General features: G+C 36.6%; 1 protein-coding gene across 2 annotated transcripts in view; it reads right to left on the bottom strand.

Moving 5' to 3' along the window:
* Nucleotides 1-2119: 2119 nt before the first annotated feature.
* Nucleotides 2120-23096, bottom strand: part of PREX1 (phosphatidylinositol-3,4,5-trisphosphate dependent Rac exchange factor 1) — a 124713-nt gene continuing 103736 nt past the window's right edge. For both annotated transcript variants that reach the window (XM_029286219.1, XM_015826438.1), the window contains 14 exons: nt 18037-18125; nt 17221-17303; nt 15589-15679; nt 13609-13737; nt 12762-12803; nt 11869-12086; nt 10058-10157; nt 9598-9741; nt 8578-8692; nt 7980-8046; nt 6882-7069; nt 5910-6012; nt 5281-5348; nt 2120-3797 (listed from right to left, as the gene is read on the bottom strand). In XM_029286219.1, coding sequence (XP_029142052.1) covers nt 3755-3797; nt 5281-5348; nt 5910-6012; nt 6882-7069; nt 7980-8046; nt 8578-8692; nt 9598-9741; nt 10058-10157; nt 11869-12086; nt 12762-12803; nt 13609-13737; nt 15589-15679; nt 17221-17303; nt 18037-18125 — 1480 coding nt within the window. In that variant the 3' untranslated portion in view covers nt 2120-3754. The remainder of the gene's footprint in view (nt 3798-5280; nt 5349-5909; nt 6013-6881; nt 7070-7979; nt 8047-8577; nt 8693-9597; nt 9742-10057; nt 10158-11868; nt 12087-12761; nt 12804-13608; nt 13738-15588; nt 15680-17220; nt 17304-18036; nt 18126-23096) is intronic.

Raw genomic sequence — 23096 nt, 5'->3', positions numbered from 1 at the left:
AGTTTTCAGTAAAGATATTTGTAAATTTAATGGAAAAGGGCACTGAAAATGAAACCCAAACTCTTAGTAACGTAATGTCTGAATCAAATGCCAAATTTTCCATAGTATTCTCTTCATTATGTCAATAAGGAACCTGAGAATTAATGCAACACAGCTGCTATTTAATATATCAGGTCTGTGTTTAACTACTGATAGTTTATGTTGAGATCTCCCAAATGAATTTTTTCTCCCTCCCCCCAATATATATATTTTTCCCACTTAGAGAAGCTAGGAGGTTTGACACAGCAGAATGGAATTAGAATCTTCTCTCATCGTGTGTATAAAACCAGGAAATGGTGACTTTTATATATATATAAATCATAGTTTTAAAATGAACTTTTCTGTGGGGACTGCCATTTCATAATAGACAAATATCTGCTTGAGAAACTAAGTAAAAAAAAACAAAAACAAAACTCAGTTCATCAATTTTCTATTGAATTACAAGAGTAACCAATTTGAGCGACAAACAAGGCAGCACCAGTAGAAACTACATGGATCAGCAATGAATGGACAAAATAGGTTAGACATCAAATGTATTAAACTCATTTATCACATACACATATACATACCATTAGCAATACAGCAAGGAAAAATGAAAGAAAGCAACTGGAGCTGACTTCACTAGGAGTGTACTTTTTATATACATACAGTACATCTGAAAATGCCAGTTACATATTGGTATAAAAATATGTTCTGTTACTTCCCCAGATTGGCAAAATCAATGCCTTCAGAAAGACCCCACACAAGTTTATTATAAAGAAAAGTGATTGCTCCTTTATTGTGTGTGACAGAGATGAGTAAGGGAGCTTCCAGGAGCCAGTTTCAGTGCTGTGATCGGGGAAATGTCAGTTGCAGGCTTCTAGGAGAGGAAACCATGGAAAACATGCAGTGGATGTTCAATATAATTGCATAGGAGAATTTCACCTAGCTCTTACTGTCCTACCCAAGTCTAACCACCTTCAGAGCAACAGTATGTGACATCAGGAATTACTTAGGCAATAGCTACTATAGCTAAGGATTCTGAGAACTGACACCCAGCATATCTGGAGAATTAGATGTAGAAGACTGAATTTAGGACATGGTGGTGTGTTTAGCTGGACTAACAAAAGCAGCTCTAAACCATGCTCTCTGTAATTGTGTCTGACACTGCACTTTCGTTCTTCTACTGAACCTATCCCAATGCTTTGTGACCTTTTCAATGTCAATACGTGTACCTGGTTCTGGTTTATAGGCATTCTTCAAATGTGCAAATGTTGTTGCAAGAGATGTAGTTCTACTTTCCCCTCCCTATGTTCACTTCTGTGCACTGGACAATGCTTAAGAGAATATAGACTGCAGCCTTGGTGAATTCTCACATGCCACTGTACAATATGTGCAGTATTCTCAACAGTACAATATGTGTAGACTTGAAGATAAAATCTTGAATTATGCAAACAGCAAGCGACCGGTTCCCTTGAAAGGAATCCTTAACTTCCACAACTATCCTATTCATGCTTGTACATTAGTCTGGCAGCTGAACCTATGGTGCATGATCTTTACATTCAATGGGATGTATAGGAGGCAAGCGTGACAATAAAATTCTTGACATTCTAATTAGGCCCCAATATTAGTTACATGAATCAATCTTCATAATGGTCTCAATGAAACTAAAGGGCATAAGGCAGATTAGTAGATGTTGGGTCATGCAGAAGGCTGATACAAGACTTCGATTCCAATCAATTTTTTCCCTTAGCTCAGCAATCATGGACAGACAGCCATCTTCATGATTGTGTACCTAGATGCAATTTGCTGAGACAGTCTCATATAAAATATTAGTGTCTATCCTGGATAAACTATTTTAAATTAGCCTATATTTGAATGCTCACTATATGTTACTGTATATAATGGGGAGAATAAACTGTTATATTCAAAGTAGCATGAACTAAGATGACTACTTCAGTGTACTGAGCAAATCTTCCAGAAAATTTTACTAACTTTAGATGAGTTCCATTCAATAACTTATTAAGAGCAACTATTAAAATTTATTTTTCAACTAAGGATTTTTTTTTTAATCCAAGTTTTTTTTGGGGGGGGGGGGGTTAGTACAGTGGTTTTCACCAGGAAGCCTAAGACTGCCATCTGCTGTCCATTTAATTATACGACAGCCTTATTTATTCTAAAATGAATAAAGGATAGTCTTATGCACCAATCAGAAATGAAATTGTACTTTAACTAGAATCTCAAATAAATTCAGATATGACAGCATGTTTCCTCCTCATCAACTTCCTCACCCAGAGTAGAAGCAGAGGAGCCATTTTCAGTGTAACACATAAAAATAAAGGTTTTGATTATTAGCAAACACTGAAGCTTATTAAATGCCCTCTTCAAAGACCCCCGCCCCCACTCCACAAGGCATGCCTTTTCTGCATGCCTTAAATACCACAAGTCACTTTAAGGAATTTCTATGCATGCCCCAAAATATGCATTTTACAGCATATTATGGTGTTAAATTATTACTGATATAGACAAGTATTAGTTTTATTCCTCTTAATTTCTCTTAGTCGCTTGACCAACTTGAATTATTGATTTAAGGCACTCACTCCACAAAAATGTTATTTCTGGCCTGAGATTGCTCTTTTTTTTCTTTTTCTTTTTTTAGAAAAAATTGCATTGCAGATAATCATCCTGATCAAACTAAAAACATTTCTAAAATTGGGAAAAATTAAGTACATTATATACACAACCAAATTTTTGTTTTAAATTACAACCTACTTGTATTCATTTTTAAAAAAAACAAAACTAATTAAAGTCTACTTAAATAATGTAAAGTTTTAAATATCATAATAATATTTCAGTAAACTACTACATATCTACCAGTCTATTGGCCCCTTTGAAACAAATACTTTTTTATTTAAATCTTGCATATATACCGGTAGTAACATATTCCAAAACAGATCTTCTATGCCACATAAATAAGTATATTTCTGTCCTTGCTTCAAAAACCTTCATATGTTTAAATTATTGAAGCAAACAGCTATGTCTTGCTTCTCTTTTGTAACAACTTATTTTTTTTAAATCCTTCATTGTTATTTTTCAATGGGTAAAATATAACTGTATTTCCAGAATACACAATGGACCATTAGTTTTTTTTTTAATATGTTAACTTTACAGTAAAAGTTAAAAGGAATTTCTTGTAGAAAGTCTCACGGAATGTGTATTTTATAGAGTTGAGCTTGGTTTAGATTAATACGAAGTGAAAAATTCTTTGAACAAACCAGAGAATGTGTGCCATTCAAAATTTCAAAGTGCAAGTGAGTGTTTATGAAACTCTTATTCAAGGCAACTGGCCAACATTTTGCTAGAAACTCTGTGTAGTCCAAACACCATGGCAGGTAGGTCTGCTTCAGCTTGGATCATCTGTGTCCATCCAAAATTCAGAATCCACAATGTTCCATGTCAGGCAACCTGAGAGAGGTGATTCTTCCATCCATCCTCTGGAGATTTATTTTTGAGAACTTCTGCATCAAGCCCAGAAACAGTAAGCATGCCTGCTCTCGTAATTTGGCAGGAAAGAAGGGGAAGAGAAATCCCTAGTGCACTAGAGTACCTAAAAAATAGAAACCGGGACTGTCCCCTGTCTTCTGGACTCAGCACCAATGGCATAAGACAGTACTCGGGCAGAATTGCTCTCTGCTGAACACTTCTGCGACTCCAAGATAACCTGTTTCCTTTCCTCTTACAAATCTCCATCTGCAGGCGGTTGACACAACTGGTAGATTCTGTAAAAATGTGACGAAGAAGACACTTAAGGACAATGTGGCAGACCAAAGAGGGAAATGATATGAACATGCAAAACTAATTCATGTTGATGGGGTAATTAGACCATTTTGTCCTCTACTGTTTCAGCAGCTGCCTAGTAGTTAAGAGCAAGTTTTTCTGATTTCAACTATGCCCAAAGGTGCTTTTTCAAAAGGCAACTGGATTTTCTTTGTTTTTCCTTGAAGACATTTCGCTTCATCTGAACTGAACTGAAGAAGCTCTTTGGATGAGAAGCAAAACATCTTCAAGGAAAAACAAAGAAAACCCAGTTGCCTTTTGAAAAAGCACCTTTAGGACAACCATGGCCTGGATGACTGAGAATCTCCATAGACATTTTATTTATTTATTTAATCCCATTTATACCCCGCCCTTCTCCCGAGGGACTCAGGGCGGCTTACAGGTAAATAAAAACAGTACAATACAATAGATATCTCTAAAAGCCAAATTAAAATATATATTAAATGACCTGTATTAAGTTTAATATTATAAAATCCCTTTAAAATCCCTATAAAATCCCCCCCTAGGCCAATCCCGCTTGATGAAAAAGCCATGTCTTGAGGGCACGGCGGAAGGATATTTTGCATCCAAAATACTACTCTGCCTTTGAGATACAGCCAATGTCTGCTATGACTTGCTAACAGACAATAGCAAAATGGGCTGAAAAAGTATATTGAAAATTCAGACAAAATATGGGAGAAGGGAATGTTGCATCTTCAGAGTGACAACACAAGCCAACTTCTCAGATTTGCTAGTTATGGTGGTGAACTTAAAAAAAAGTTTGCAATTTCTTTTATTTGGTAATAATTTTATTGAAACTTTTTAATAGGCATAGTAAAAATAAATGCAAACAAAAGTTTAAAGAAAAGTTTAAAAAATTTAAGAGAAAAAAAGAAAAGGAGAAAAAGAGGAAAAAGAAACAAAGACGCTAATAAAGAAATGGCTTTCAACATTTAGCATACTGAGCACTAATATAACTTGTTTAAAACAAAAAAAAACCTTCTCCTTCCTATAACATAACTCATATTTATATATATTCAGTCCAGAAATCTTCATCTATTTAGTCCTGGTTCAGTAATATCCATTAAAAGTTACTACTGATTTCAAACAGATTATTTATCTCTGATCAAACAGTCCAACTTTATATTCCTTCCTTCTGCGTTTAATAATTGTAACTTTTAAATCATTCCAGTGGTGTCTCAGGATTTGATCTTTCATCAATACTTTCCATTCCAAAAGTTTTTTTCAGATTCTTTAAAAGAGCCATGGTAGCGCAATGGTTAGAATGCAGTACTGCAGGTTAACTCTGCTCACTGCCAGGAGCTTAAACCTTACCAGCTCAAGGTTGAATCAGCCTTCCATCCTTCTGAGGTTAGTAAAAATGAGGACCCACGTTGGACTGGTATATAACTCTAAGTGCTATTGCTATTGAAGCTAGCTACCTACCGGGGTGCAGATTGTGGCATCTGATCCATCACTTTTAGGTTTTTTGCAGAGATTTCAACCCTTGGTCCCTAAAGAAAAACATACAAGAATAGTTGCATATGTAGAAATACATTATTTTCATTTGAACAATCTATTCATAGCCATAAAGCAGCTCTGGAAAAGAGGGAGCTGGCAGCGTAGTTTTCTGTGCTTGCTTAAGATGAAAGTCTTCAGTATGTTTTGCAGTACTACTGCCCAATACAGTGAGAGAGTGACAATATCACAGCACACTGACAAGGGTACTGAGTGGGTGCATAAGGATATTCTGCACACTGCACTTGTGGTTTTTCAGATGTTGCTTCCCTTCCACTTTGCAAAATCCCTATCAGCAGGGCCAGTAATGAAGGATGCTCAAAGCTGTAATTTGCTAACATCTGGGAAAGCAAAACCTTTCTATCTTGCTTAAAGCAAGATAGGTTTGTAAATAGTTATCATAAGCATCCCATTTTATTACCTTTTGTATCATGAAATGAAGTGGATATTCTGCATATAAAAATTCTGAGCAGTGCATACAAATATACATATTCAGTGTCCCATTTGGAAATTTATGGTTGCTAATATTATTTATTGACTGCTTCATTAATACTCACTTGCTTTCTCATTATGTCTGTTGCCTGCATAATACACTTGGGCAAGAGTCCATGACTGCGAGCCAATATTGCTGCTTGTTCCAATGACACACAAAGTGTGCTCCTAATAGTATAGTATAATAAAAAATAACATTGCATTCAGAAAAACCCGATCAGAAAAGCTGATTTACCCCCTTCCATAGATATCAATAACCAGTAGGCTGCCACCTGCCCCACCACTCACAGAGCACCCTTCAAAACATGTCACCAAATTATACATTTCGAATGTCATAGTGGTAAAATGATAGAATATTACATTTATGCGTTTACTAAATATTATATAATTTTAATTATCTCCTCATTTCCATTAATTTCTATTACCTTTGGGTTTGCTGCAGTCCCTACCAATTCTTTGCCCTGGTCCCACTCATGCTGTCTTGTTCTTGCCTACTTTAGGGAATGTGACCCTAAGGATACCACAGAAAGACCAAGTGTGGGATATGACCTGAAAAGCTTTGTCCATCCTGCTCTACATCTTTTCCTGTAAAAAGGTAAAGGTTTCCCTGTCAGTCGTGTCTGACTCTAGGGCACAGTGCTCATCTCCATTTCTTGGCCGAGGGAGCCAGCGTTGTCTGAAGATAATTTCCACGGTCATGTGGCCAACATGGCTATGCGCCAAAGGCGCAGAGAATGCCATTACCTTCCCACCGAAGTGGTAACTATTAATCTACTTGCATTTTCAAGCTTTTGAACTGCTAGGTGGGCAAGAGCTGTGGCAAGTAACAGGAGCTGCAAGGAGCTCAGGTCTCGAACTCAGGCTGTCAGTTCTCCAGCTGACAAGTTCAGAGTCTTTAACCGCTGACCCATCTGTGCCCTCACATTTTCCTGCAAGTTTATTCTAATGCACAGGACATTACATCTGAGAAGAACTTAGAAGATATGGACAGGACAGTTGCACATCACTCTTGATCCGACTCCTTTCTGAAGTCTCACCTTTGCATTCCGGTGCCACACATTACCACCTGGCAAGCTCCAAGACGGTAGCAGAATTCAGAAGATATAGGCAGCAGTCCAGCCCCTGCTACATAATTACTAGAGTACCCAGACTGATTGCCTTTTGTGCTGACAAAAGATTTCATTAGTCTGTAAAGCTCCTGCATTGCATTGATGGGCCGAATAAGCTGCAAAAGAACAGAAAACAGTACAACTTAGTCCCTTTCCTTTCTGAAAGTTATATCCTTGTGATCCCTTATGACAGTAACTATTCAGTTACTGTTCAATTCAATTATTGTTGCTATTATTTTGTGCCTTCAAGTGACTGTTGGCAACTAGATAAAAAAGTCTGTGCAATTCTAGGAGTTTCTAAATTAGAATACAAGACCAGCTTTGGTGCAGGGGTTAAGGCATCTGTTTTAGACTATGAGTTCTAGTCCTGCCTTAAGCATAAAGCCAGCAGGGTGACCTTGGGCCAGGCACTCTCTCTCAGCCCTAGGAAGGAGGCAATAGCAAATCACTTCCAAAATCTTGCCAGGAAAACTGCAAGGACTAATCCAGGCAACTGTCAGGAATCAAAACTGACTTGAAGGCACAAAATAAGTAAATGAATAGAATACAGATGCTAGCCTATTGAGAAGACTGTATGGAAAGTTATGCTGGAGCTCTTCATTTAATTGAAGAGAAAGCAGCCATAGGAGAAAATAGTGATTTGAACAAATATTTATGGTATAGGGAATGATTTGAATCTTTGTCTGTACAATAAGGTCCCAATCCTAATTATTCTTTAAAGCTGAGAATTTAGATCTGGGAAAGGGGAAAAAAAACCCTGCAGGTTTAAAAAGTTTGCAGTCTCCAGTTTTACTTTATGGTGGCTAACTACCAACTCCAAAGGACAACCCAGATCAGGATTATGAAGTGAAAAGTGAAAGATCATTTTACTCAGACACTAGAAAAAATAGTCAAGCCACAAATAATATTGGAACTTCAGTAGATCAGAAGCCCCAATTTTCTTCTTAATAGTTGAAGTAGCAGCCTCTCCCAATTTCCACTTTGGCAAACAACTGCTGTAAGTATATGGGCAGAAGGTTTCTATACCTGATGAATTTTCACAGCTGCTGTGTTCGAATCTGTAGGCAAGTTAGATCGTTCAAGGTAAAATGTCCTGAAATTAAACAATAATTAGCTTATGGTTATGTAATTTTAAACACTCCTATAAAGTATTTTAAGCTCCAAAAGGAACCAGGCCTCACATGAGTTAACTATACTTGGATGGTCCAAAAATTAAGGACAAATTAAAAATTAGACAGATTTCCAATTCCAATTCTTCTGCAATTATAAGAGTCCCATGCAAATAATGAAGTGAGCTCACTACTTTTTTCTCTCTTGCTCCTTTTCACTCTCATCTCAAAATCTAGCAACCAGCTTTGATGGTCTATTTCCAATTCCGGCCTTGCACTGACCTCTCTCTTTCTTTCTTTGATCCCCCTCTCTCCTACGAATTATTAAAATTCAAAATAAAACTTGAAAGGAATTCCAATTTGTATGAATTCAAGTTAAATAGTCAATTTCTAGCATCAAAATAAAGCTTCACTAATAGGAACTGTCATGTACAATGGTATGGATGCATTTTTTAAGAATTTTGATTCAGTTGCCAAGGCTATTTACAGTCAGATTTCTTTTGATGCTATAGTACCTGAGCTTGTGATAATACTGTTGCACCTTCTCAAGAGAGTAGGAATTGATTTGATGCTGAAGCTCCTCCTGAGATGACCCATTCGGTAGGACTTGGCCATCCAGATTTTCAAGGGCTGTAAATATTTTAATGAAAAGTTTAAAGCAACTTTTAACAATTCTTATATATTTATATCTATTATTACCATTATTCAACAACAAGAAGGGTGAAATTTCTTTTGAATTAATTTGGATCTATTTATTGATTAAATTTGTATACTGCCCATATCACTATTGAGCAACACTTATCAATCTCATTCTGTTTAATCTTGCCAAGAAGGGTGATGTGTGAGGTCAAAAAAAAGTGATGCTTACTCATGGGGGGGGGAAGAAGAGCAAAGGACTCTGAAGATAGACAGATAGACAGATAGACAGACAGACAGACAGACAGACAGACAGACAGACAGACAGACAGACAATATCATGGAATCATCAGCCTGGTTGTACCCATTTTTTTCTATCAATTCTGAGGGTTTAAGAAAAACTGCTGTGTATGTAAGTTGGTCATTTGTGTGAAGTTGGCCATTTGTATGTAAGTTGGCCATTTTGGCATTCAGGGAGTTTAAGATTAAAAATGTCTGCAAAAAATTATCCTGCCTATTCCAGAGGTTCTAAATAATTGCTGGAATTATATGCATCATGCCCAATTGCAAATATTGCACCTATACAATTAAAAATGAGTCTACGGTCATTATTTAAACTTTAAACAGCTGGTCCAATGGTTCAATCATTGATTCCATTAAATTTGTGGAAAACATTTTCTAATATCTCCTTTCTATCTGCCTTGACTGGGCTTAAAAATATGAAATGATTTGTCTATTTAACATCCACTAACTTGACCTTCATCAAGATTTCAGTTCAACTATGTTAGGAGCTGAATATAAATGAATGAATGAATGAATGAATGAAAGAAAGAAAGAAAGAAAGAAAGAAAGAAAGAAAGAAAGAAAGAAAGAAAGAAAGAAAAGGATTTCACTTATACCTTTTGTAAAGAGCACTGCATGCAGTTTCAGACTTCCTCCATTCTGAAATCGGGTAGGTAGTTTAGAAAAGTAATAACTATCCAGGAATAAGGTCACTTTCAAAACTTGCCGATTTCCCTCCACGTGATAAAAGACATGAGTATCTGGAGGAATCAAGGAAAAAGACATTCCAAATCACGGGGAAAACATTAACACAAGATAATCGACACGAGGAAACTGCAAGAATGAAACCCACTCGTAGGTTTTTGTTTTTATTTTTTTGACACTGCTCTTAATCAAGGGTGTGCAACTTCTGTTGAATTAGGAGTTGCAAAAGGTACATCTTAGAAAATAAGAGATTTTGCAGCTTCTATTGAAATTCCAATCTCTGTGAACTTATTAGGCCATAGAATGCATTATTTTACTGTTCGAACAAATACAAAGTCATAGGAAAAATTCAAGGGAGTCAATGAAACTCACTTGCTACAAAACACTCATCCAGCTGCTTGAAATAAAAGGCAACCTTATCCAGCTCTGAAAGAGTGGCCTGGATATCTTCCAGCATGGTTCGCTCTTCTTTCTAAGGGAGAAAGAAATAGGATAAAAAGATTGCAAGAAGGGATAGATACAGGTTATTCTCGAATTATGACCGTCTGAAGTTATGATGCACTAAAAAAAAAGCTATTTATACCTCCTCCTTAAAGTTACAACTGCTGCATAGGCACATCTGCACTCATGTGATCACATTTCAAGTGCTTACAGCTTCCAATGCTCACATGACCATGATTTACTACAGTGTTTGCCGTTTTCTAACAGAAAATGGCAAAAAAAAAGTCCAGTGAATACGCAGAATCGGCTTAACAATCATGTGGTTCACTTAACAACCGCATGGTTTGTTTAACAATCATCATAAAAATGGTCATAAAATTGAGTCTGGTCACATAGTGCCTCAATTTAGGACTGTAGTAACTTATGATTGAAATGCCAAGTTTTATTGTCATAAGTTGAGGACTCACTGTACACAAAACATTCTCTTCATAAGGACTGGAGTTATAAAAAAGAGAATAGATGCCTTCCCCAAACCCAGGCATCAAAAGCTGGTTGTGAGTGTGACTAAGACCATATCTAAATCTTTCATTGCCTGAAATTTACTGGTTTTTTTTTTTAATGTGAGCTTGCATCTCTACCATACATTGTCCACCCTATGTCTCATATCTTTAGCATACATTGTCCATCACAGGACTCGTATCTTTCTCATCTGGGCTTTCATAAGGTATACTAAAAATTTATGAGCAACAAGGACTTGAACTTTCAAATGAATATGAAAAAAAATGCTGTTATATATCTGGTATATTTCCTTGCTTCAAATACATTCAATGCAATGCAAGAGGCAGTTTCTCACCAGTAGAGGACAGAATACTTCAACACTTCACACAATTAGTTATCATTTACAGCTAATACTCTATATAGCACTAATATGTAGCTAACTTTAAAAAAAAATGAGCAATGAATGTCTACTTTTCTTGCTTTTATCTTGGCTTTAGGAGAAGCCAAGAAGATAAAACTCTTGCACATGTAACATAGTTATGCCAAACATAGAATATGGAGAGGTACAGCTTGTCACTTAAAGGGGCAGAAAAGCCCGAATGGTTGAATGAATATGTTGTACTGTTTGAAGAATTAAACTACTGGTCTGCTTATTCAGTATTGTCTGCAATGATTGCCAGTAGTGATTAGAAATATCTTCCCTGACAGATTTTCTTCTTGCATGCAAAGCACGCTCTCAAGCAAAGAACTGCATTTTACTAATTTTCTCTTAATTATTAAAAGAACAAACATGAAGCTATACTACTCTGTCAGAGTAGTATGCACAACTTACAAACCCAGTTTCTCTCTTGTTATACATATTAAGATAACATGCACATACCTAGACCTCTTGGATCCCTTCACACTATTGCCCAAAATAGCTTCTCCTACGCTGCATATAGGAAAACTTGAAATTTGGCTGCATGGTTCACCATGGGCTGAAAGGGTGCTACCGTGCAATGGGTCACACTCACTAGGTTGAGATTTTGCACATATGTCCCAGCCACACCAGAAACCAGGCTGGGAAGGTGTGAATGGGGTTTGAATTGTTATTTTCAATGCAAATGCTACAACACTGCAAACAAAAGCAGTTTCATTTCCTCACCCTTTGCAAATATATTTAGGTCAGAAGATGAGTAATGCAAGAACTGCCTAGTTCCTTATTTTGGTTTTCTGTGTCTGAGGAAATGGTATTCTAGACTTACCACACTGGGAGACAGCAAGGACTGGTAGTTGAGCAACACTCCTGTGGCTGCTATCTGCTCCAGCCATTTTTTACTGGCTTCCCGACTGCTTTCTTCATACTCTCCGTTGTTATTGTATCGATAGTTGAGCGCTCCCAGTAACTGCTCTGAAAATGTGCAAACGGCTGCCACCAGGGCCTGGCAGAAAATTACATCTCGTCTAACTTGCAATTCTGTATCTGGAAGAAGAAAGAGAGACAAGAATTGGGATCAACTGGCTATTGCTACTGCATGTGTGGCTTGGGCTTCATGCCCCAAGAGTGGTTCTGGCTTTTCTTATTCAAGGCAGCCCATATGATATTGATGATAATTGGACAAAAGTTTATTCCCTTGCCTACCCTCAAGGGTTTATTCTCCTCTCCTCGCCCCAGAGGAATACAGAGTTTTTCACAAGGCCATCAAGCAGATTAGGTTGCATAGAAGTGTCCACATTAATCACTAATTCTGAAAATAATGGTTTAATGCAGGAGTCTTCAAACTTGGCCTTTTTATGACTTGTGGACTTCAACTCCCAGAATTCCTCAGCTAGCGTGCCTGATTGAGGAATTCTGGGAGTTGAAGTCCACAAATCATAAATTGGCCAAGTTTGAAGACCCCTGGCTTAATGCTTTGTTTCCCCTGAAATAGAATGAAAATAGTCTTCAAACTGAATGTCTCTTAACATTGTTCAGGTGGTCAGCTGCAATGGGTATCAAGGTGCTGCTTAGGCCATTGGCCAAGAGGTAGATGACAAGGTATTGAATTCATTGGCAATGTAGAGTGTCCTAGCAAGAAGGATGAAAGGAAGCTTGGGAAAAGTTCTCTGCAACAGAGGACAAGTCAGGAGTAAGCAAAAGTGAGAAAAGATGTTTTACCTGTGCATTTCAGCAAAGCCAACAGGAGCTGATTCTTTCCATCTAGAAAAGAAAAATAAAGTAGAATTTAATTGTATCTTCCTTAACTGAAATGACAAGGCATGCTCAGTATCTTATTGATAGATGCTGGAGTGAAGCAGAGTTAGAAAGAGAACACCATAATCAAGTATAGGGAAATTGTATTCTATACTCAAACCCATAATGAACGTCCTAGAAACTATTAATGTCTAGAGACTGCAAAGACTGATACCACCAGTATCCATAAAATTTACAGATGAAGGGACCATAGCTCTGTAGTAGAATACATTTTTGGAATTAGCAAATGCTAATGAATATGAATATTTTCAGATAGAGCAGGTGTTGCATAAGGAGCAGAGGAACCAACTTTTAGTCCTCTATTAGTCATACTCATTGAGTAACTATGGGCCAGTTGCTCTCTCTCAGTCCAACCTACCTCACAGAGATGATGCTATGGTTTTGAACTGTAGTTTTTGTATTAGGCTTAGACATAAGTGCATAATAAACAAAAAAATACTAAAATTGATTCCCACACCAGTCGATTTAAGAAATAATATGGCAACTTCCTATGTTTTCTGTTCCTAAGATTCACTTTCACTTTCTAGTTAGGAAGAACTTAACAGCAATTTTCCATTATTCATTCAGCTACTCTACTCCTTCTGATGCCAGCCTTCTCTACTCCTTTCTTTACAATATGGAAATATTTTTTTTATTAAAAGTTTTATAAAGTTTACGATATAAATTCCCCCCACCCCTACAACCCCCCTCCCCCCCACTTCCCCACTATGGAAATTTTTAACAGCTCTTTTTCAGCTTTCCATTCACAAACCTTCCACATATTTTTGAATGGTATCAACAAGATTTTTAATGCGAAGTGGGAGGTTCCAGGGATCTTCCTGTATGCTGATCTGAATCTTGTTCCTGCTGCGAATAGTGGTTTCTTCTTTTTGCTTAAATTCTGCAGAACAAGAAAAGATTTCAGTTCTGACAATAATACAATACCAAAGTGGTTCAGAATAGCAGCTAATTACATCCTGTGCCAATCTCTGCTAAGTTAATTTAATATCACTCATTGGTTTTGATAATATTTTAGTGAACTTAATAAATATTATCAAGTAATTAAATAGCATAAATCCAAGATACATGGAGAAAAAAAATACTAAAAAACAGAAAAGAGACAGGGTCTATACACACACAAATTTATCGTATATATATTACCATATTAAACTCTATTGCTATTGAGATGAACTATAAAATATATCCAAATTTGATTGAACTGGGGTTCTGATATTTTATTATTTTAACTTTGTAATTTTTTCTATTGAAGAGGCCTTCTAACCCACATTTCTTTTGTTATATTATCTATGTAATTATAGTATCTAGACATACTCAATTGCTCAACAGATTACATTATCTATACTGAACAATTATTATTTTAATTGCCAAAACTAAATAAGTTCCTTATTTGTAAGCTTGAGTGTTGGTCAGATCACAAGAACACAAAAGCAGAACCAACTTAAAGCAGAAGACAGCAGTCCTTGAAAATCTGAAGAAAGATCAAACCATTATCATCTTTCTAGCAGACAAAGGCCAAACCATGGTTACCATGGACAGAACTTCCAATTAGTTTTCCAAATATTGGAGAGGTTGTCCAAAAAATGTCTCTTTGGTTTCTGATCATCATGCAATAAAACTGTACCTTATTATATAAAACTTTTGGTAAGACATATACCATTTACTAAACAAGAACTAAATGTTTAAATCTATCTAAAGAACTTATAGCTATTGAAAATTTATTAATTTTACTAATTTGTATAATATTAAATAATTTCCTGATGGGGTAGATATATTTTAATTTGGAATGAACTTGGAATGATTTATATGAATAATTTTAGTTATACCGCTTTTAAACAATTAGCTAACACTTTAGTATAGAGTTTATAGTCTTTATTAAGAAGTAAAATGGGCCTGTAAGATACCGTTTCACTTTTGAGAATTTTTACCCAGTTTAAGAATTAGAATCAACTTGGACTGTTTCCAAGACTCTGGTAATCGTGATACAAAATATTGCATAAAAGTAGAAATTTTGATATTAAGACCTTTTTAAATCCTTTTAAAATCCCCTGTCAGTCCATTAGGGCCTGAAGATTTTTAATTAAAGATGATAAGAATTTTTAATTCTTTTAAAGACTTCATAGATTTCTGAAATAGATAAAGATGATTCTATATGTTATATGGCTTTTGGAACTAGTTCTGGGAATTCTAATTTCTTTAAATATTATTTTTTATTTGGTGGAATATAGTTGGTGAAAAGAAAATTGAATTCTTTATTTATATCTTCAGTTTTAATCATTATTTGGCCACTGCTGTCTTAAAGTGCACTATTTTTTTCCTTAGCTTTTTTTTAGTGTATTTGCCAGCAGTATAGAACTATTATTATTGTCTTTGTAATATCTTTGCTTAGCATAAATAATTTGAGAGGAGATTCTGTCAGTCTTCAAATCATGTAACTCTCTCATTTTACTTTCTAGCTATGTACAAATACTGGATTATAAAAATAAAAAATATATATAATAACAGTTTGAACTAATCATTGCTTTGCAGGTACATTGTACAATAAAATAGATTATAAATCCCCATCCAATGATTGAGTGAAATTTATATACAGAAGGAGAGGAAGAAACAGAGACAGAGACAGACAGACTATACACCAGAGAAATTATCTCAATCTGTTAACCATTGAGGGGAATAAAGAAATTATATCATGTTATTTAAGAAACACCAATTTTCCTGAGCCAGGCAAGATTACCTTGCAAAGTGTGATCTATTGGGAAATGTTTGGTTTCTTCAAAAGCTTTGCTTATTACTGGTCCTTTGAGAAGGACATTGATAGCATCCACCTGCAAAGAAGCACATTTACTCAGACTTTAATATTCTTCTGACCTTTCTGGAGATAAAATGCTATTTGCAAAACCATCCTCTAGTAATTACATTTTATGTGTTGTACTTTGATTGAAAAGCAACCCGGAGCAGATAAAAATTACTGAGTTTCTGGTCTGAAAATGAGAAAACAGTAACAGGAATGTTGCTTCCAGCAAAGCTTTATTAATGAAGACTGGGACAGCAATAGATTGTGAAGTACTAGTAGGAACTAATACTTATTAACTGTCTTACGTATACCCCCCCAAAGGCAAGCCAAGAACTATTAATTTAGAGAGAGATGAACGTTTGCTGCATGTCCTACATGATTAATTTTTTAAATTCTAAGTCAGAAGATGTGATTATTCAATGTTTGTATTCTATTTTCTTTCCTGAGAAACCCCAAAGTAGCCAGCTCCACTATTAAATAAAATCAAAATGAAGCCAAATAAAATAGTCATTCTCCAACAAAAAATGATCAATATTCTTATTAATTACTAATACAGAATACATTATTACTATTTCAGTTAATATCTAAAGGAAAAGGATTAAACATTCTATTAACACCATTCAATTCAGTAAATAAGCAGTCAATCATGCAATAATATTACATTACACCATTGAGATATTAGTAAATGACTACAAAACTGACTTGCATAGGGGGAAGCCAATTTTACAGTTTAATTTCTGCAGGTATTCCACCAAGGCACTACCAGGCTAGAAACTGGGAGACTAGGAATTCTAGGCCTGCCTTAGGCACGAAAGCCAATTGGGTGACTTTGGGTCAGTCACTCATCCTCAGCTCAACTCAAAATTGTCGTTGTAGGGAAAATGGGAGGAGGAAGGAGTATTAGGCATGTTTGCTGCCTTGAGCTCTTTTTAAAAATAATAAACATGGGATAAAAGCTACATAAGTACATAAATTCCAGAAGTGATGAAAAGTTCATGATCAAACCCAGAAAGTGAGCCATAACATTTCTTCCATACATTTTTGTCTCTTACATAGAAGAAAAGAGGAACATAACAAAAAAACCTCTGGATTATGACCTCACTGAGTTCTAGGAAGAGTCAGCCTAGTGTTCCATTTAATTATTACCTGATAACTTTTTAGCTTAGATCTTACTTCCCTAGAACTCTCGCCTGAATTAATGAGATGGGTGGCAAATACATTTGATAAACAAAACAAACTTTATGATTGGCAAAACATTAGCAAATTATCTGGTTTAGCTGACTTTAAAATGTTGATTAAGATTGTCATAGTTATTGGCTATCTAAATTAAAGGAAGTGTTTCCTTGAAGGCCAGGCCCTGATGACAAACATTAGGAAAACAAATACAGTGTTTTCATGCTATGACTATGAAATTCCAAAGGAGTGCTAGCTAATATTAGAAGCCATATGCTGCATTAGATAATTCTTGGTGGCTTGAATGACAGAATATCTAATCTAACCCTCCTTCAGAATCTGCTAATATAACCTCCACTAGACTCACTGTGCAATCATAAAAAGGTACAATCTCTTTACCTGGTTAAAAAGATGTTCAAGGCAGCCATGAAGTTTGTCTTGTTTGTCTGATGGTATTCTCATATCACTGGGAAGTTCATCACCTAAGACAAAACTTTGATCTTTATTAACTTTACAAGCACACACTGATCTTTAAATTTGCTATTTTTTCTTTCTCTTTCATCCTCAATAGTTTTTTCCACTCCTTGTTCTTTTCCTTTCATATTTCCATCCACCTATACAATTTCTAGCTTTTGATGAATTCCCCAGCTTCCCCTGAGTTCTTAGACATTATCTCTTCCTAACAAAGCAAATCTATTAGATTCATTTACTGAAAACCTTTTACTGAAAAGCAAAAAAATATTTGTATTGATTGGAAATGTAATTCTGCCTCATTTCTAAAAATGTTTTTGGAACAAATTATATGACCTGCAATAGGGAGATTTCATCAAATATCCTGCAGTTAGTTAAAGCACCTAATTAATAGGGCTGCTGAAACTCCTTCCCACAATCTCTGGATACGTAACTATGTGCCAAATTTAAGTGGCAAGACTCCTGGAAACTGATGCCATTACTCATATCATTTTGAGAAATAAAATACATGAAAATTATAGAAAACTGTAGGTCCTCAGTATGAGCCCTAAATGTGCTAATATGTGGACAGAATATTTGCTTGGCAGCCTATACTCATTACAACCATTTAATTCTTTACTTTTTTAAACTATTGAATCTGCTAACCAGGAATGATTAAATTTATCATTGTACATATCTGGAAGATACTAGGATGGTGTATTGTCTCTAACCCTTGTTGAACACTTCTGCACAGCATTTACTTACCTGATCCCATTTCATCACTGCCTAAGTAAGAGCTGTTACTCCGGACACTGGTATAGGAAAGAACTGAATCCCTGTTGCTGTTACATTCACTGGAAAGAAAAAAAATGGATATAATATATAGCTTTGAGAGAGAAGGAAACATAGAGAGTACTCATTCATTTTTATCTTATCCTTGCCCAAGAATTATGGATCTGCTTACCAAATTCTATGAAGAAAATAGTAATTTTTTTAAAATGGAACTTTTGTGTATCATACTTTGTCATCTATTGATGAAGGTGTATTGCAGAATTAGCACATTACTATTGATGAGAATGGCTAAAGATGATAAAGATTGAACATTAAATCTGTCATGGTTCTTCATGAACTTTAGAAACTATGTCTTGTAAGAACCAATTAATATAACCAATATGATAAAAATCATATTTATCTGAAGAGCCATTCATCTCTTTTTTATATGAATGAAAATTCTTGCCATATGCAATTGGACTTACTTCTCAGTATATATTCCAAAAATATCAGAATAACAGAGTTGGAAGGGACTTTGGAGGTCTTCTAGTCCAATCCCTTGCTTAAGCAGGAGAGCCTATACCAGGGCTTTTCAACCAGTGGTACGGGTACCACCTGTGGTACATTGGCACCTGGCAGGTGGTACGCGACCATCCTAGAAAAGTGGTAGCGGGGGAGGGGAATGAGCTGAACCAGTGGCAGCGCAGCACAAGCCTGAGCACGAGATGGTTGGAGCTGCAGGGCTGTCAGGGCTCAGCGGAAGTGCCAGGATAAGCGCCAGGCTCCAGCTGGAGCTCGGCACTGATCCTGGTGCTTCTGCTGAGCCCTGAAGAAGCACTAATCAGCTGGAAAGCAGCACTGATCCTGGCGTTTCTGCTGAGCCCAGAAGACGCGTCAATCAGCTGGAATGTTGCAGCATCTCCAGGGTCTTGCGATTTACATTCAGATGCTTGGCAACTGATTCATATTTATGACGGTCACAGTGTCCCAGGGTCATGTGAAGTGACCAAAACCTGCTGCAACCACCCAGCAGACAGAGGGAATAAAAACCAAACACCACCCCACCCCACCCCCGCTGCCAATCCTCAACAGAAATGCTCACAACAATGAAAACCTCGGACAAGAGGAAGAGTGCGGTCAGGTGGGCAGGCAGGTGTCTTGCTTGGCTGTGGCTTGGGGGGCACTTTTTTCAGTGCCACTGTAACTTCAAGCAGTCACTAAGCGAACTGTTGTAAGTCGAGGACTACCTGTACTTTATCACTTTTTTCCTTTTTTGGGGGGGGGGGGTCATCAAATTTTTGACACCTTGTTAGGTGACTGGTGGTACTCGGATGTTGCCATAGCTTAAAAGTGGTACAATGGGTGAAAAGGTTGAAAAGCCCTGGCCTATACCATTCCAAACAAGTGGCTGTCCAGTCTCTTCTTAAAAGCCTCCAATGATGGAGCAACCATAACCTAATCAGAAATCAGAAAGACTGAAAGCTGTCTTCCCTGAACATCCTCCTGGGATGGTGACTTTTCGAAAAGAATATCTCTTTTAAAATAACTTCCCACTTATAATGTTTCATTCCCCCAAACATCTCTTTCTCCCATTTCTAAACAGGATACAACATACAGGCAGAAAGAGCCAAATATGCATACAAGAAATTAAGCAGTATAGTAATATATAGCTTGTCAATAATTCTCTTCTTTATTCATTCTTGTAAACTTCACATATCTATTCTCCAATTTCAAAGCTATCAAAACAATATCAACAATAATTCTGCAAGAAGTATGTTTAACTGTTTATGCCCAAATAGATTTTTCATTTCTGTCCAAATTCTGAAATTCCCTCGAGGAATTTGCTTTGATCTCAGTAACCTAGGATAGATTATTCTGAGCAATAGAAAGCATTAACCAAATCATGATGCAGAACTAAAAGCCATAAAATGATGAATAAGATCAAACTCTTATCTAATGACTGTGTTTAAGTATCACTTATTTCAGAATTACACCTCCGTGTAACGGTCAATCTGTCAACGACTACAAAACGTTTTATAAGGATCTGATAGGTTTTGTCCCTAAATTTCGTACTTTTTATACAAGAAAATAAACACGTTATTATTCGGGAATTCTCCTTTATTTATGGTAATTAAGGACATTGATCCTGAGAAAAGCTCATGACATCAGTGGTTTAAATTTAGAAAAGAAAGGAAATAACATTTCTGATTGAATTGCTATGGCCTACTCCATGTAATGTGCAGATGCAAAACATGTTTGAAAATTTCTATAAATTCCCACAGAGATTGACAGCTCTTGGCTTCTTCCTCAGAGTCATTTATGTTAGCTCTAGCTCACAGAAAGCAAAATTTCCCTTACCAGGAAAAACATTCATTCCACTTGCACAGCCATGCTACTAACAACTTTAAAAAGTGACCATGTTTTGGAACCTCTGAATTATGAAACAGACGTGAAAGCAATATCAATTTGGAACTGCTACTCTAGCCAAGAAAGATTATCGTGGTAAACTACAATCATGTGAGTGTGATGTCCTTGCAAAAGGAAATACTGTACTATTTTACTGTTTGTTGTCTTTTTTCATTATCATTTATTTTTAAAACTGAAACTACCTATATTATATGAGAGCCATGATGGCGCAGTGGTTAGAATGCAATACTGCAGGCTAATTCCACTTACTACCCGCAGTTCGATTCTCACCGGCTCAACCTTCCATCTTTCCAAGGTCGGTAAAAGGAGGAGCCAGATTGTTGGGGGCAATACGCTGACTCTGTAAACTGCTTAGAGAGGGCTGTAAAGTGCTGTGAAGTGGTATATAAGTCTAAGTGCAACTGCTATTGCTGTAAAAACAACCCTTAATGGCTAACAAACATACAAACTATAAAAACACAAGATCACAACCAGCCGTATAATAGCATCCTCTAGGGAACAAAAACAATGCTGGGCTCAGCTCCCATCATCACTTAATACCTAAGAAAACAGACAAATCTGGCCATTTCTTAGGGAGAGGCTGTTCCAAGTGGGAGCCACAGCTATGAAAAGGGCTCACTTCCTAATTCCCACCAGAAGACAACATTTAACAAAGGAGACCTGTAGCAAGCTCCAACTAGTGGGATAGGAGAGGTCCTCAGGAAGAGGGAGTCCCTCAAATAACTTGGCCCATTGCCATAAATGGCTTTAAAGATAATGACCAGCACCTTAAATTATACCCCCAAAGAAACCAGGGGGAAGTGCGCCTCACATAGCTGCAGTGTAATATGGGCAAGCTGCACAAAACTGCATGCCTTGCTGCATTTGGACCAATCTCCATGTAAAGGGTATTGCATTAATGCAAATAAGAAGTGACTAGGGCATGCAAGGCCCCCAAATCAAGGACACTCAAATCCATGACATCCATCCTTTGTAACTTTATTCCTTTGGAAGTCTCATTGGCCATAGTCCTGCTGGTCCTTTGCAAGCTTTTAAGAGCTTGGTTTTGTGCCCAAACCTAGGGTCCCTGATGTGCGTCAGAGCTGTCTCCTGGATATGCCAACAATTGTTTTATGATTCCAACTGCTGTGTGTCTTACTTTTTTATACTGTATATATTTTTATTTAGTTTTTAAAACTATTATTATTGTGAGCTACCTAGAGCCACATATGAATGGTATATGAGAAAGACCGTTTGAGACAGGGTGGTGAGATGCTTCATATAGAACAGTCATATAGGAGACAGGAAAGCCTGTAGCCGGATAGTAGCTGGGCAAGAGACTCAGAAGGGACCCTCCCTAGTTTCTTAGGCCAGAAAGGAGATAGTAGGAGAAATATACTTTTAGAATTCCAAACTTTACAATAAAGTAGAATTAGCTTATCTGGTCATGTTTCTTGTCTGGCCTGTCAGGCAAGATTGGCACATATATCAGTTGGGTGGCAACACACGTCAAACCAAATCAATCAATACATTACCCTTCAATTCTGTCCAGGGAGTGCTAAAACCTGTCAAGAGTTAAACATGGCAACTTCACAGATCTAGGGGACCCCAAAATCAGAGCCATTCCCAAACTCTTCCTTTTCTACTACTGTACCCATCATGATAAGATTGCCAGTTATGCAAAACATTTTACCAAAGGAATACAATTTTGCACAAAATGTACGTATTCCAGTTTGTAGGGATAGTTTCATATTTAGAATTATTAGACTTTAAAGAGAAAAGCAATGTTTCACAACAAAGAAAACTGTGAGTAGGTGTCCTGTGTAGCTTCTTTAATCTGTTGACCACATGCTTGCTATTGCTACACATCTTCAAAGCTTTGAGGCTGTCCTTTTGAAATCTTTTAACCCAGACTCAGACTAGGTAGTTCTACCTGCAGAAAACTCCTCATTGTAAAGTGGAACTGGTTTATATACTGTTAGATTTATATCTCACCTTTCCTTCAGCATCTCAAGGCTTAATACAGATAGGTGTGCAATCTGAGTTTCAAGCTTGAAAAAGTTTTAAATGAATACATTTAGTACAGCCCTTATTCTCCCTCTAAGCAGGGCAGCAGCTATTTGAACTGTTGTATAAAAAGAAGGACAAGAAAAAGTGCAGATTTGTGTGATGGCAGTAATATATTCCAGAGAAATGAAACAGGAACCCTCTGAAACTGAACAAGTGAAAAGTGCAAAGTACACTTCCAGAAAGAAGGTCATTTCAAGCCTGTAATGTCTTTTTGTCTAGAGTTCTGAATTGCAAAATTAAGAAACCTCTAAGTAGGCAGCTTTTTCCAAAACAGTACATTTTCTTCTGTTCTATTCTCCTCATGCTTTGTATGACCCAGATTTTGTTCACAGAAGATGTAAAGTACAAAATACCATTGTACCATTTCTGGTTATGAGGTTTTTTTTTCCAGGCAGGAGGACTGTGGTTCATTCTGTGCACTTCCAACTGTCTGAGACTCGTGCCTATCATTTTGAGTCATACAGTCTTTCTTGTCATTGACGCAACATTATTCGAAAGTCCAATTAGTCTGTGTTTTCTGTGGATGATTGTGTTTGTACACACAAGACAACAAATCATCAGTTCTGCAAACAACAGCT

This window comes from Protobothrops mucrosquamatus, unplaced genomic scaffold, assembly GCF_001527695.2.
Source record: "Protobothrops mucrosquamatus isolate PMUCROS unplaced genomic scaffold, P.Mucros_1.0 scaffold3141, whole genome shotgun sequence".
NCBI classification, from domain to species: domain Eukaryota; kingdom Metazoa; phylum Chordata; class Lepidosauria; order Squamata; family Viperidae; genus Protobothrops; species Protobothrops mucrosquamatus.
Note: the sequence above shows the minus strand (reverse complement) of the source record. Positions and strands in the feature narration are given on the sequence as shown.